Raw genomic sequence first — 16,764 nt, forward strand, 5'->3', positions numbered from 1 at the left:
ACCTTCCAGTAAAATAAGAAGAATTTTACAAAATCATAATCGTGGTGGAAGATTTAAATGTACTTTTCTCAGAATGTGACAGGATAAGTGTGGGAGGCAGAATTCTAGGATGATACCCATGTTTCCTATCCTTGGTATATAGACTTTCTATAGTCCATCCCTATGAGCTGGATTTGTGAATATGATGTGATATTCCTCCTATGATTATGATTTGTGTGTGGGGGGGTGGGGTACCACTGAGCCACATCTCCAACCCTGTTTGGTCAGTGAGACAGGGTCTCACTGAGTTGCTTAGCGCCTTGCTGTTGCTGAGGGGCAATAACTGGAATTTTCATTCAAAAACCTTGCATATTCCTCTATTTTACTACATGGGTTATTCATTTGTACATCTTTGACTATGAACTCTTCAACAGTACAGATCTATCCATTTTTTAATCCGCGATGCTTAATGCTATTTGACACATGACAAATACTTAATGAAGAATTTTTCTGAATAAATGGGTGTGAAAGTAATTAAGCAGCCCCATGTTCCCAGTTAGAATGCTAGGGTGAGGGTACTTCTACAAAAACCTCCTTCCAGATGGAAGAAGGGTGGAATGTTATTTATTGCTTACCTTAGGATGCTTTTGGATGTTTTTATTGTTGTTTTTTGCGGCTGGCTGGGGAGTGTGAGTTATGTTTGATGATGACTTGTTCAGGGTGATGAAGGTGGAAAGCATGATTGACACCTGAAAGTAGAATAAAAGAAATAGTAGATTTTTGTCCTCCTCTACCTGAGCTTAGAGTATCAGCAGCCAAGCTCAGTCTCTGTTCTCTTCACTCTCTCCCTAGGGAAACCTCATCTTTATTCCTGGCTTCAATTATCACCTCTTCATGCACACAGGTATTCCTACTACTTCTATATCAGGACTTATATCACTTCATAGTTGACATCTCTCAGAAGCATCTGAGGCTTACTTTTGCCGAATGGATGACCCTCTATTGCAATCCTAATCCTTTTCCTGGGTTTCCACTCCTGAGGCTTTGTGCCACCTTCACTAGCCAGCCAGTATAACCCAGGAGCCAACCTTGAAGAGTGATTTTTCCTCATCTTCCATATCAAATCCACCAAATCCTTCCACTTTAGGATATAAAGAATTCATGAATCCTTCCACTTTCCCACTGTCAAAGCTGCCACCCAGTCCTGCTAGTCTGAAATCCTTCTGAATGCATCTACCTATGCCCATTTCAGGTTCCCTCTAATTCCCTCTCCACCTCACAGCTGGAATGATCTTCTCAAAACTCAAAGATGATGGTGTCATATTTCTGCTTAATCTACCTGACGGCTTGTGTTTCTAATCTTAAACACAATTTATAAGGCTCCTGTGGACTGCCCCCCCACCCCGCCCACAGCTCCAGCCTGCTTCTCACACCATACTCCTTCACTCTCTGGGGCCAGCCACAGTGGGCGTTCCTTTTTCTTTAATAGGTATCATGCTGTCCTCACCACACCCCTCAAAGCCTTTGTTCATAGGCTTCCTTCCCCATTTCATGTAATTAACCCCTGTACTTCTTTCTGATCTTGCCTCAGATGTGATTTCCTTAGAGACGCTACCAGAGACCTCTCCAACAAGGTGAAATCCCTTTGCTGTATTTTCTCAAGAACAGGGCCCCTTTCTGTACAGCATATTTTCTACGTTGTGACTGGGCATTTGTGTGTGTGTGTGTGTGTGTCTGTGTGATTATTTGCCTTGTGCTTGTACATTGTACTCAGGGCTCTGTGAAGCTCAAGCATCCTGTGTGCTTTAGCTAAGTGCCGTGCTTGGCTCACAACGAGTATGCCATAAATATTTGTCAGATGAGTGAATGAAGAGACCAGAAACACCCTTGTGTGTTCTTAGTTGAAATCACAGCAATAAAGTCCTGTTTCTCTGGTCTATCCACTGGGACTTGGGAACTGTATAGTCGTAGGTAACTTGGAGACAATGGTGTCCATGATCACTGAACCAGGAGTTACAGCCAAAATACTGGGTTTTGACCTAGCTTTGTAATGGTGTGGCCTTCAGAAAGTTGTAAGTTTCTTAGGTCTAAATTCTAAAAATCTACCTACAGATTAGGTGTCTCCTGCTCTTGGGCTGTGCCCAGCTCTTTTCTCCAGGTCCTCTTCTTCCTCCTTGCTGCCTGCCTTCTCAGCTGGAAATGACTGAGGGCCTCCTGCAAAGGTAGGGGAGCGCCTTCTCTGTGGGAGAGTTGGGAGGAAGCACATGGTGTGGGTACTAATTCAGTGGACTGCCTTGGTATTCAAAAACTATTGCTCGATTCTATTTCATCAGACAAACCAGCTTTGAAAAACAAGGCTTGAATAATTGGCAAGACAAGAAGCCCGTCCGAAGCACAGTTTTTTTTGCCTACAAGGATGTTAATTCATCAAATTTAAATAACCAGAAGACTTGGTTTGGGGGCATTTACCCCCTTTCATGTTTAATTGGGATGAGATCTATGCAGATTGATCTCTCTTCAGCTCAGAGATCTCCATGCAGTACAGAATCTCAAGCGACTGTTGTTTATTTTCTATGTATTTTGTCTAAATCTCTCCTGGTCAATGAAAAGGAGTAACTTGGTTTTCAAACTGAAGTACTTCTCCAGAAGAAACTCAAGAAGTTGCCTTCTGGATCTTTCTCATTCATGGATCCCAAATAGCCTCCACAGATGGGGTTGAGACTCAGTCCGGAGGAGGTGTCCCCATGGGGTCCCACAGACTCCCAGTGTGAAGCTTGCAAGAGTCTTTCTGTATGTTCATTTTTGCATCTCTAGAATGGTCATGGCAGTTCTTGCCAAAATCACCGAAACAATCCTGGAAGAAAACGAGAAGGATTAATCTTGTAGGATGATGAACTTGTATTTGTTTAGATTCTGTAGTTTGGATGAAAAACCTCCTTTAGTAAATAATGTTTATACTGGTTTTATCTCTATCTGATTTGACATTGACAATACCAAATTACACCCCAACCACCCACTTCTGAATAGGAGGGGGAAAAAAAATCAGAAGCAATTGTGTAACATGTAAATCTCTTCTGGACCAGGGCCCATCGCTGTGGTTTGGCAACACAACCAGTGCAACATCTCTTTTCTCATCTGCTGGGGGGGGGGGGGGAGAGCCAACAAAGAAAAAAAAATACCTGGAGAATAAAGGTAATCATTAATCTACCAGGCACAAAAAAGGAACCTTCTGAGGATTTCAGGTTCTAACTCACCAATTCAAACGCATCAGCAGCCAATAGGGAATGACCATTTCACCAGAAGAAGATTAAGTCATACTTCTAACTACGACAGTATTTGGACAGCCAGCGAATCTCACCGGAAACCTCCAGAGATCTTCCAAGAGTAGTCTTAAGTCTCCATTTTCATGTGCTGGTGAAGGTGAGGACCAGAACAAGCAGGTACTGGTGGAAAGTGGTCCTTGGAGAAACCCCAAGATGCAGACTGAGAAGGAAGAGACGAGGAAGAGCTTCAAGCAGAGGGTGGCTTTGAAGAGCAGCTTAGCCAAGGAAACGATTTCCGAGTTCCTGGGCACATTTATAATGATTGTGAGTATTTCCTGATTTCCTAAGTTCTGACCCCATAATGTTTCCCTGGCTGCCATGCAACTGGCACAGAGTTTTGCTTTGTTTGGTTTTCTTTAAAAAATTATCAGATTCATCTCTTCCAAGAAGCAGCGAAGTTACCTCCAGGCTGTTAGGCTATCTAGTGGCTGTAATTTTAAGTTTTCATTTACTCATGACATTCTTCATAGCAGTTGATGGGTCAGAAGAAGGGAAGTGGAGTGTTTTCATTTCAGGGATTTTCTTACACAGAATCTAAAATGGCCCTGTGATTGAAAAGTCAGTTGCTACAAGTTTTTTTTTTTCCATTAAATAATTGATTTGTATCCAGCTTGCTTCCTAAGAGCATTGAAGTGACTTGGTCACCTGGAATAGTGTCGTCAGTCAATATGTATGGGCAGCAAGAAGCAGCTTACCAGAAGAGGTGCTTAGCAAGGGTATGTTGTCAGATCCTTTGACTTTTAATAAATTAGAATCTGCACCAGGTTGGAACAGGGTATATGCTGTAGTGCAGCTTTGGTTCTGTATCATTTCCCCCTCTAACTCAAACAAATCTCTATAAAGATTCTTAAAAGGACAGTTACCAGAATCTTTTAGATATAAATTAGGGGCTGATTTTAAGAAACTTTAAGGATTTGTCCAGAGAGATTTGCTCAGCTACTAACAAGAACTGTACCGTGTGCTTCAGTGTCACGGACTCTAGGCTTTCGTCCTCTGCATGTTCTAACATTCTCTGGAACCTGAATTTTCAGCTGGAGTCAGATCATTTGTGAATAGAAATTATTGTCACTTGGCATTTGGCTACTACTGACTTCAACTTGTTAAAAAAAAAAAAGCACTCAAAGATTTCTCTGCTCTCTATGTTATACTTTTCGTAAGGTTGTAGAAAATTGCTCATAAAATTTGCACATTGAAAGTTCTTTGCTTGGAGAAAATACATAATAATTTAGAAAATAAACTTGCATATGTCAGGCAAGCCAAAATTGAGAAAGGACATGAACTCAGAAATTTGAACTAGGATAATATTAAGAGAGAATTGGACATTTTCTGATCCCTGAGAGACTTTCTACTCCATTCACACAAGGATTTGAGGGGAGTTGGAGACAATTTCTTACACTCCTCACCTTCCCCTGGCAGGAAGCCCTGGTTGCTCTGACCATATTCATTCTCAGGATTTAGGTAAGGGGAGTTAGAAGGAAAGGGGAGAAAATAAAAGCCAATGATTCTTTCCATTCTAGTCACTGTTTATTGGAAAATCACTCTAGGCAAGACAGGGATTCTTGTGTCATAATTCTTGACAATTTGGCCCCAAAGAAAAGAGCAGTTGTCACCACAGACTGATTTCAGCCCTACGGTGACTTGTGGTTCTGAAAAATGAAGCAAATTCAGTTACCATGCTCAGTCCTCTGAAGAAAGTGAAAAGGAGGAAGTGAATTAAACATTTTTTTTCTGCAAACGAAAAAGTTAAGTCTCCTATTTCTACACACACACACACACACACACACACACACAAAATTGTTTTATGATTCCAGTCTTTTTTTTATAAATACTTTTGAGATTTTAAGAACCTTTATTTTTTTTTTTTTACTTATTTATATGTGGAGCTGAGAATTAAACCCAGTGGCTCATACATGCTAGACAAACGCTCTGCCACTGAGCTCCAGCCCCAGCCCACTAATTCCAATCTTTTGACGCAGAGAAGGTGAAAGTTGCTTTGAACCATTCGCTGCTCTGCTCACGAAGCATGCCTTTTCAGTGTGAGATTATGATAATATATTTTTTTGATTTTCAGGCTTCCTGTCTCATAACTCCCTCCCCAAGGTTGTTCATAGAAACCTTAATCATCCCTGCCTTTCTATCTTCAAGCCAGCCATAAAGAGATTTTTTAACTTACCTTGTCTGATAGTAGGTTATAAGACCCCCATTTCAGAAGGGGCCCTGCCCAGACCCTTGAGGAAGGAATGCTACTTAGAGGGGCTGAGAAGAGTCTGAACAGACAAGGCTGGACTGTGTTTCCCCATCTAGTGTTTTTGTTTGTTTTTAATGCTAGGAATCAAAACCAAGGCCTTGAGCATGCCAAGCACACACTCTATCCATGACTATCCCCCTTCCCCCCCACCACCAGTCTTATAGCATTACATCATACTCTTTGTCCAATCATGTTTTCACAAGGTGATCCAGACTTTAATCACATCTCTGCAATCAAGTCTCCTCTCCATAAAAATTTATAAGGAGAGCTAAACACAAGAGGTTCCTGGAGGGGGGTGCATCTGCAGAGGGCATGGAAGCTCAGCCCCACCTTTACATGTCTAATGCATCTCTTCATCTCTATCTTCATCTTTGTAACAAACCTGTAAACCTAAGTAAATATTTCTATGACTTCTATGAGCAGCACAAGCCAACTAACTGAACCCAAGGAGGGGTCATGGGAACCCCAAATTATGGCTGGTATGTCAGAAGCACAGATAAGACAACCTGTGGCTTATGAATGCCACCTACTGGGGGGGAGGGAGTGTGTCCTGGAAGACTCTTGGGGACTGAGCCCTCATCCTGCAAGATCTGATACTAGCTCCAGGTAGACTGGGTCAGAATCAAATTGGAGGCCAGTGTCCTCAGATCTAATTACTTGCTTGCTGGTAGGAAGTAATTAGAGGGTCACAAATTGTTGGGTGTGGATTGTTGTGTTATGAGAGCAGAGAAAAAAAAACAGTCTATCTTTTCTATACCCAGAACTCAAGGTGGGGGCTAAAGAAATTGTATCTTAATGTATGTTGAAAAATTACACTCGTATCTTTTGGCTAAAGTCACTCATTTGTGAAAGGATTAATTTCTATGTTACACTTATTTCCTAAAGTGAGCCCTGATATAGATTATAATTGTAATCATAACCTTCAATTTTGTTGAGATCTCTGGAGATGTGTAAACAAGTTTCTGCATAATCTCAGTACTTTTTTAGCCAATGTGTTTACATAGTTTTGATCAAAGAGTATTCCGATTTTTTTTGGAGGAGGACTACAGGAGATTGAACGCAGGGGCACTCAACCACTTAGTCACATCCCCAGCCCTATTTTGTATTTTATTTAGAGACAGAATCACACAGAGTTGCTTAGCACCTCACTTTTGCTGAGACTGGCTTTGAACTTGTGATCCTCCTGCCTCAGCCTCCCAAGCCACTGGGATTATAAGCGTGCACCACTGCACCTGGCCAGATTGTTTTTGATTTTTTTAGAAAATGTGTATTTTTCCTTGTTTTTCTAGTGAAAATAATTGCATGTTGACAAAGCAGGGGGAAGGAAACATTAAAAAGGTGGCAGAGGATATGCAAGATTTATTGGTTCTTTAAATTTGATAGAATAGTTTTTCTCCCAGACCCTAGGATTCTGATGTCATTTTTCTCCCCCTTCTCAAAATCTGCTCCTAGGGGAATCATCTCAAACTCATTCACACTATGGTATAAATGACACACATAAGGACCTAGTGGTAGCATTAAGAGAGGAGAAAGTCCATGAAAAAATCTTTGTAAATTACAACTAAAACCGTCCAGTTGTAAGACAAAGAATTAGCTCTAATTTGGCCTTGTAGACATTCAGATAGATAGGCCTTTCATCTCTACTATTGTTAGGGAAAGGTTTACAATACATCTTCTTTACTACAGAGAAAAATTTTAGAAGCATTGAGTCTCCGTTATAATGAACTCAATTATAATAATTTTATATTAATAATAATAACAATGAACAGTTAGCCGCTTTATTACCACCCCATAAACAGAAAAAAAGGAGGGCTAAAGGAGAGAAAGTAACTGATCCAAATCAGAAAAACGTCAAACTTGATTTCTTTTTAATTCTAGAGCCTATACTTTCTGAGCCATTTCCCATTTCTGGAATCCCTTGGGGAACATCCCTGATAAATTGTACTCCCTCTGAGGCGGATGGGGGCCATGTGGTAGCTGTTATTTGCTTGTGGGCAGAGGAGCTGAACTGATGGGCTTGCTGGTGAGATCAGTCATTGTACCCCAGGGCCAGTGTCTTCACAGTGAATGGACAGATGTGAGGTAAAGACAGAGCAGGAGACCCTCCAGGCCTCTGAACCATTGCTTGTGGCCTAGGGACATCCAGTAGCAGACCCTGCATGAGCACTGAGACCCCCATGGGAATTCACGTTGTCTGCCTGCTCCTGCTCTGTTACTTGACTGCATTATGATCTTGAGCAATGGATTCAATTTCTTTGAGTCTTAGTCTCTTCAAAAGGAGCTAATACTTTACATGTAAATTTCCCAACAGAGGAAATGCTTGTCAGAGGCCAGCTCTCTTTCCCCTTCCTAGTGCCTTTCCCTCATCTACTTGAGAGGACTTCTTGTGTTTGGAAACAGCCATTGCGTCTTCTCTTGTGCATCTTAAGGTACCTTTTCCCAGCTTCTGTGGTAGAGTTGCGCCCCTAAACAAAGGAGACCCCATAAATGTGCATACATTAAAATCTGTTCATTTTGGTGCTAGGGAATGGACTGAGGGGTGCTTAACCATTGAGACACATCCCCAGACCCTTTTTAATTTTTATTTTGAGACAGGGTATCACTAAGTGGCTTAGAAACTTGCTTTGAACCTGTGATCCTCCTGCCTCATAAAAATCTCTTTGGTGGGCTGAACTTCTTAGACTCTCTAGTCATTTAAAGTCATTTCTCACAGGGGCTTTGTCTGCTCCTCATTATTCTATATGCCCTCCTCTCTTCAAACTTTCCAGTATTCTTTGATGCAAAGCTCATCTTATTGAAAATGCTGAGGCAAACAAACTGCAAGCTTCCATATTTCCTCCTGAAGTGGGATGGTATCCTTCCAGGGCTAGAGTTATGAGTAGGTGACATCTCCTCATGAAGTGGTGAAGCCCTAAATTCTTTTCTCACCCTGTCAAGCTTCCACATTAGAGATATAACTTTTGGCATCTTTAAGAGTTAAAAAAAAAAAAAAAGAAAGAAAGCAACTACTTCTGTTAAAAATAGTAACCTTGATCTGCTGTGCCATGGAGGAAAATAGAAAGGAGCCAACCTGGAACTCGGAATATGGAGTGGGGAGAGGAGTGGGCAGCGCAGACGGAGGGAGGGAGGAAGCAGACTGCCAGTGGTGCTTGAGAAACTTCAGACACCACAAGTGTTTCCTACTTCCTGCTTCTGTCCTCCTCCGTGACTTCAGGACCAAGGTTCCTCCTTGCTGGGGTCACAGAGTTCAGAGTTCAGAGTTCCATTCTGGGAGGACTCTCAGTCAGATATGCTAGCTATAGAAGCTGTAGGACTTTAAATTATTATTCCAAAGTGTGTTCTGATCTTAGACTAGGTCTTCCTTATTACACTATTTATGATCCCCGGGTACTAGTAGGATAGCCCTGAGGTAGGGGTGAGCAGACAGCATTGATCATTTTTGTTGATGGCAGAGCTGAGGCCCAGGTTGATGTGATCATGTACCCTGTGAATCGCCCAGAACAGCTGCCCGGCTTTAGGTTCTTGGGTCTCCTTTGTGGTTTTCCTCAAGGGAGGATAATGTGCTCATCTAGGTCCTATTTTCATTTAAATGACCAATTCTATTTTCCCAGATGTTACAGGTGTAATGTAATTAAGAGACTGACCCAAGATCACCCAGCCCTTGAATGCAAGGGTTGGACTTGATATCCTGACTCCAGACATTTCTAATGTATCATCATTTAATGAGAATTAAATTAACTCCTTTCACGGGAAAGCCCAGGAGAACTTGATTTTTATTTTTTCTTTTTATTTTATTTATTTTTTTTTTTGGTGCTGGGGATTGAACCCAGGGCCTTGTGATGCAAAGCAAGCACTCTACCAACGAAGCTATATCCCCAGCCCTTAACTAATTTTTATAGCCTACAATAGGTATTAAAGGTGTCAAAGGATGGTTCCACAGAGCAGACATGATCACAACAGGGAAATTATGTAGAAGATTTGCTCTCAGAGTTTCCAGATCTCTTTGCTGCCTACACATTTTGAACCTCTTGTGACACCAGGGTTCTGAAGTGGGTCAACCATGACTTCGTGGCTTTGATGAATGTGCTGACCATGCATTACACTGTTTTTCCTCTCGTGCTTCCTTTTTCTGGATCCTCCTGGACACCATTTTTTGGGGGCTTAGAACAAAGGACCTATGGCGAAACTGGCCTCTAGAGACCCTATCACGCCTCTCTCTTACTTTATGGCTCATCAGCACCTGCCTTTTCTGTTTCCTCCTTGCTTGCTTCTTCTAGCACATTGCTTTGCAAAGCCCTCCCTCAGCCTAAGCTTGAGATGATCAAGACTGAAGGTCACACAAAGCTTGAGCTGTCAGTTCACCTGCTGCTAGTAAGTCAGAAGCCTTTGCTGTCAGCAGTGCTCTGGCTGACTCTGGCCACAGATGGTGCTATCGTTTGGATTTCAGACGTCCCCACAGAGTCTCATGAGCCCAAGGCTTTGTTGCTAGCCTGTGATGCTATTGGGAGGTGGTAGAACCTTTCAGATGTGGGGCCTACTTGGAAGAAGTTGGGTCATTGGGGTATGCCCTTGAAGGGATGTGAGGACGCAACCCCTTCTCTCTTGCTCTCTCTGCTCTCCGGCTGCCACGAGGTAAGCAGCTTCCTCTTCCATGTGCCCCCTACCAGGATGTACTATTCCACTCCAGACTTAAAGACAAGAGAGCAACAGTGGACTGAAGCCTCTGAAACCATAAGCCGGACTCTCTCCACCAATTGTGATGTCATGGCTATCATATAGCAGTTCACATATGAGTGTGTTTATATCTAGACTATCCAGGGATCTATTTGTACAAATGTGCACTTGTGTCACCTGGTTTTTGTTATGATCACTTAGTAAATATCTTTTGTTTTCTGGTATTTTTGTCATTTTTTAAAATGTTGTCTTAGCCATTTTTAACATTTTATTTCTTCATTAAGAAGTATAGAATCTATTTATCAAGTGCCTTAATGACACTGTAGAAAATTTGGCTGAAATTTCATGAAATTTACATGTTATTTTAGGTAAAACTTGACATTTTTAGAATAGTGAATTTTCTCATCCATGAATAGGAAATGGATCTTCTTCCATAGGTTGTATTCTAACTTCCTATTAAAAGTCTCATAATATGCTTTATGTTAGTAATACATATCTTTTGTTGCATATATTTCTAGATGCCCCAAAGTTTTTGTTCTATTATGAATGGTAACTTTTTGAGTGTTTAAATAAATAATTGTTGAAATTGGCAAATAAAAAGTGTTTATATTTACAGTGTACAACATGATGTTTGAAATATATGTACAATAAAGAATGGCTAAATTGAGCTAATGAGCATATGAATTACACCCCATAGTTTTTCTAGATGAGAACACTTAAAATACAGTCTCAGTCATTTTTAAGTAGACAGCAAAATGTCATTAACTATAGTCACCACAGTCTACAGTAGATCTCTTGAACTTATTCCTCCTGTCTTGCTGGAATTTTGTACCCTTTGACCAACGTCTCCACAATCTGTACTCTCCAATCCTTGGTAACCACCATTTTACTCTCTCCTTCCTGTCAGTTCCATTTTTTAAGATTCTTCACATGAGTGAAGCCATGTGGTATTTTGTCTTTTGGGTCCTACATTATTTCATTTAATGTGATGTCCTTTAGGTTCATTCTTGCTGACCCAAATGACAGAATTCCCTTCTTTTTATTTTTAAAGCTGACTAGCATTCTATTATGTATATACTATATTTTCTTAATCCACTCCTCTATTGATGGACATTTAGATTGGTTCCGTATCTTGGTTATTGTGAGTGGTACTGCAATAAACATGTGCTCCTTCTGTTTTTAAGTATTTGCCCTCAAATTTTTAAAGAAGTGTATTCTTGAATTAAAGTTAAAAGTAAATCAACATCTCTTCTGAACAACATCAAAACTTTTTCACATCCTAATTCCAATAACCACTCCATCTTACGTATCATTATTGTCTAATATTTAAATTCTTTATTATTTTTGTAGTCAACTTTTAACAGTGAATACTTATTTAAATTTAAATTTAAATGAGCTATCATTTACTAGATTGCTTGCTAATAATGTCTTCATATATATATATTGCTTTCTTTCTGGGCTGATTCTTGCGGAGTACTTTAGGAATTTTTCAGGATGGGTATGTGTGGACAAATTATGTTAGTCTTTGTCTGAGCAGTTACTTGTTTTATGTGCAACACTGAATGCTAAATCAACTGGCAAGTATTAGATCAAGTTTTAGTCCTTTTTTATTGGCAGGTGTCACCCAAAACTCTCTGTTACTGCTCTTAGCAAAACTGTCTTTGGTCTCATTTTAGTCCTTAAGAATCAGCATTTCTCTGACCACTAATGAAAGTTTCTCTTTGTTTTTTATTCTGAATTTTCACTATAATATGACTACGGATGAATTTTTCTAGGGCTTCAGGATTCATTGTTCATCTTCAGTTTTTGCTACTTCTGGAAAATTCTCATCTTCACCTTGCCTTTCCTGTAGTCTATTTTCTCTTTTTGGAGTTCCTATTATATTTTTATACGTGCTTGACCCTCTCACTCTTTTTCTATATGTCTCTTAATTATTACTTTATATTTCTCTCTCTTTTTTTTTATTGGTCGTTCATAACATTACATAGTTCTTAATACATCATATAACACGGTTGATTCACGTGGATTATGAACTCCCGCTTTTACCCCGTATACAAATTGCTGTATCACATCAGTTTCCCTTCCATTGATTGACATATTGCCTTTCTAGTGTCTGATGTATTCTGCTGTCTGTCCTATTCTCTACTATCCCCCCTCCCCTCCCCTCCCCTCCCCTCCCCTTAAATACCAAATGACTCTCTCTTATTCTTTTAATCTATGTGCATTTTGTGTAGTTATTGTCTCAAATATATCTTCCAATTTACCAATTTCCTATTTGATTGTACCTAATCTTCTGTTTAACATCTTCATTGAGTCTTTATTTCTGGTAAAATATTTTATTTCTGTAAGTTCTTGGGTTTTTTTTCTTAATTTCTTTTCTCACATACTTAGTTCTTTCATCTCTTTAACTTACCAAATCTAATATATTTATGTCATTTTAGGAAACTTCATTCATATCCAGTTTTTTGGGGAGCTAATCATTCTGTTTATTGTCTGCTGTCATTTGTGAAGTATCTCTTCCTCAGTTTTTTGTAAACTTTCCTTGTAAATTCTTCAGGGAGGTTTTTGTTTCTCTTTGGGAATTCCATGTGGTCCAAAGTTGTATAGTCATTCTTCTGGGGCAGAAATTCACATGCTTCTGCTGGGTTTCCCTGGTATAAGACCAGCCAGAGAAGATTGTTATGAAGTGGAAAACTTGAGAAGAGAAGATTGATGGATGCAGGTGCCTGTGGAAGAGCATCTCCCAAAAGAACAGCTCTCTACTGCCTTTCTCCTCATGAGTAAATCAAAGACCCCATGCTTTCTCCACATGAGGCTGGTCCCGTTTAAGTACTTAGACCTTGGGTCAGCAGCTGAAGGGGAATTTCCCTGTGGTCTTCCCCTTATCAACAATGAATACAAAGGGCCAGACTTAGCTGGGAAATCTCACAGTTCCAAAGAACTGGGGGAGAAAAGTCTGTTCTGGGTCACTGCTCTAGGGCCTGTAGACTCCAGAGCCAAACTCAATTCTGCCCAAGAATATACTACTTTTAATCCCTGAGTTTTCATTTCAACCCAGAAAAACTGTTCCTTTCATTGACTTTCAAAGGAGAACTATTTCTTTTTCTACTTTCCAGAAGTGGGTTTCATTGGTTTTTCTTTAATGACAAAGTTCAGTGCATCACGTTCTCATTACTTGACAAGAAAGGAGAACACAAGAGTAAGAGCAGAGGTTGGCTCCTCTTTACTCATTGACCCTGTGAAGATGCAACTTAAAGTAAAAGGCTGTGAGGAAGAGAAGTCTCATAAAGGTGATATAACAACCTTTAGAGCTGTTCAGATTGCCGAAGCAGTCCAGCAGTGAAGCCTACTCAATACATCTAATGGGCACCCAGTTTTATGTCTGGTGTGATTACTACAAAGCAAAGCAAAAGATTTAAGAGAAAATATGACTTTCTTAGGTTGTCCAATCATGCTAAGAAATGGACCTGGCATTGCCAGTTGAGAACATAAGGACTTGAGGGTCCAGTTCCTCTCATCCTAGAACTAGCTTACCTACTAAGACTTGGTCTAGAAATCGAGACTTTCTTATAAGAAAGCCTTCCCCCAAAACTTATGGATCTATCAACAGGTAACTGGTTAAAGAAGTGGACTAGATTCAAGCCAAAGACTCCTCTGTGGCCATTAAAGATAATGTTTACATGCTGATTTGGGAAGACCAAATGAAAAAGCAGGCAGGAAAAGTTATGTGTAAAATACTCCTTCTTGTACAGATGCATGCATGCACACACACACACACACACACACACACACACACACACACTCAAAAACATTTTTGACATAACATACCAGAAAGTATTGGTATTAGTTCTCTGTGAAGAATAAAATTTTAAATCTGGGATGGAAACCAATTTCTTATATCTATTGTGGACCGTTTTGTAATTTGAAAATTTGTACATGTTTATGTGTATTTTCCTTACCCTTTTTGGTCCCCATGAAAGAATTTACCCAGTGGAATACACCTCTTCCAAGTGTTTTAAGGAGTTCTCAAAAGTGTTCTGAAAAACCACTAGTACCATAAGATGAAAATGAGGATAATAAATAATATGAATGCATAATTAGTTTCTTATTCTGACCCTTGGGATTGTGATCAAGTTCCTTTCCAGGTCAGCATCTGGAATGAGTTGAGGGTTGTGAATGCCTAAGGTGCGTCAGAATGGAAAAGGATTGTTTTTTCAGCCCAGTAGAGATTATGGAGTTTAATTGTCTCTCATTTCTGAGGCCTGAGTTGGTTCTTGATACTCTTTTCTACTTGGAGAGTACTGACATTGGCCATTTGCCTACTCACCTGACTCCCAAGTCATAGATTCCTATCTTTTTATGAGCCTTCCCTAATAACATCTCTTTTCAAGTACAGCTGGTTCTCTTTTTTTCCATATTTTTAAAACTACAATTATTCAATCATAGTAATTGTACAAATTAATGGGTTTCCATGGTGACATTTCCATATATGTGTATATCATCCTTTGAATGTATCTACCTCCCCCACTATTCTTATACTCCCTTCTCTCTTTCTTACCTGGATCGCTGTCCCCCTTCCCCTTTCCTAATAGTCTGTTATCTATTTTCAAGTCAACTTTTTTTTTTAGTTTCCACATATGAGAGAAAATATACAATATTCTGCATCTGGCTAATTTTGTTTAACATTATGATGACTTGCAGTTCCATCATTTCCCTGCAAATGACATGCTTTGTTTTTCTTTATAGCAGAATAACTCTCCTTTGTGTATATGTGCCATATTTTCTTTAACCATTCATTTGTTGATGGGCACCTAGGCTGATTACATATTTTGGTGTCTGTGTGTGTGTGTGTGTGTGTGTGTGTGTGTGTGTGAATAGTGCTGCAATAAATCTGGACAAGCAGGTGTCTCTTCTATATGCTGACTTCATTTCCTTCAGTTATATACTTGGGAATGGAGAGCTGGATCATTTGGCAGTTCAATTTTTAGTTTTTTGAGGAAACTCCATAGTGCTTTTCATAGTAGTTGTATGAACTTAAGGGTTTCTTTTTCTCCACAACCTCACCAGCATTTGTTATTTGGGTTTTTTTTTTTTTAAATATCCATCCTGACTAGGGTAAGATGGGATCTCAGTGAAGTTCGATTTGCATTTCCCTGGTGGCTAAAAACATTGAGCATCTCTTTCATATACTTGTTGGTTATTCGTACTTCTTCTTTTGAAAACTCTCTGGTCAGATCATTTGCCCACTTACTGATTGGATTACTTGGTCTTCTGTTATTCATTTGATTTGTTTTTAGTTCTTTACATACTCTGGGTACTGGGTATTAATCCTCTGTCAAATGAATACCAACAAGAATTTTCTCCTATTCCATAAGTTGCCTCTTTACTCTGTTGATTGCAAAATTCCCATTTGTCAATTCTTCTTTTTGTTTCCTGAGAAACTGGAGCCCTATTCAGGAAATTATTGCCTGTGTCAACATCTTGAAAGATTTTCCTATGCTCTAGTAGTTTCAGAATTTTGGGTTTGTATTTAAGATCCATTTGATTTGATTTTTCACAAGATGATAAATAGATTCTAGTTTCAGTCTTCCACATGGAAGTCCAGTTTCCCCAGTACCATTTGATAAAGAGGCTTTGCTTTCTTCAATGCATGTTCTTGGCACTTTTGTCAAGAATCTGATGATATTCAGATTGTGTAGGTACAGCTGGTTCTCAAGGGGTGGCTGATCTCATTTTGACATTCTCTCAAGCCACCAAACACTTTTAACCAGAATTTCCAGATTTCAGTCTTGGTTCTTTGTGACTATTTTTTGTTATGACTGAGGAAGTTTTATTTTCCAATTGAAAGGCTAACTGTCTGGAAAGTTGTGCATAAATATGCATTCTGTCCTTATAAAGGGAACAAGCAGACCCACAGAGGCAGTGGTTTTGTCACAGGAGGAGCACAGGTTATGGAGTCAGAAAATCTCGCTCCAGATTGGCATGCTGCCACTTAGGAGCAATATGCATTTTTTGAAGTCACTCAGTCTTTCAGTTTTTAAATGGGAGTGAAGTGGTGGGAGTTATGACAGAAGTGGTATATGTGAGCATGCATGGCCAATGTGTGTATGTGTACGTGCTTTAATATACTTTTCCACATCCAGCAGTTAAAATGATGTGCAGTTCAAGTTGGGACCCAAAACTTACTACTTGTGTGAATGTGAGAAGTTGTCTTAACCTGTCCAAGCTTGGATCTCCTTATTTGAAAAATGGAGACAGTAAGATTACCAGACGCAAAAGGTCACTGTGAGAACGGATGGGCTAATGTATGGAAAGTGCGCTTATTTCACCAAAAAAAGCACTCAGGACACACTAGGTGTGTGTTTGTGGTGATTGTGACTATTACAGTTATATGTTTGGATATAGTCACATAACTAGGTAGGTAGATATAAGCAGGTGCAGTAGTGTGGATGTAGGGCATCCATGAAATAGGCTAGAAGGACAGGGTTTTCAGAGAATGCTGTGCTGACAGGTTACCATTTATTCCAGAAAACAAAATGA

The 16,764-nt window shown here is 39.8% G+C and overlaps 1 protein-coding gene across 1 annotated transcript in view; it reads left to right on the plus strand.

Annotated features, from left to right (window-relative positions):
• Positions 1-3,244: 3,244 nt before the first annotated feature.
• The window catches only part of Aqp9 (aquaporin 9), a 43,011-nt gene continuing 29,491 nt past the window's right edge, over positions 3,245-16,764 (plus strand). The window contains exon 1 of the mRNA XM_026384865.2: positions 3,245-3,566. Within this exon, the coding sequence (XP_026240650.1) occupies positions 3,456-3,566 (111 nt within the window). The 5' untranslated portion in view covers positions 3,245-3,455. The remainder of the gene's footprint in view (positions 3,567-16,764) is intronic.

This window comes from Urocitellus parryii, chromosome 6, assembly GCF_045843805.1.
Source record: "Urocitellus parryii isolate mUroPar1 chromosome 6, mUroPar1.hap1, whole genome shotgun sequence".
NCBI classification, from domain to species: domain Eukaryota; kingdom Metazoa; phylum Chordata; class Mammalia; order Rodentia; family Sciuridae; genus Urocitellus; species Urocitellus parryii.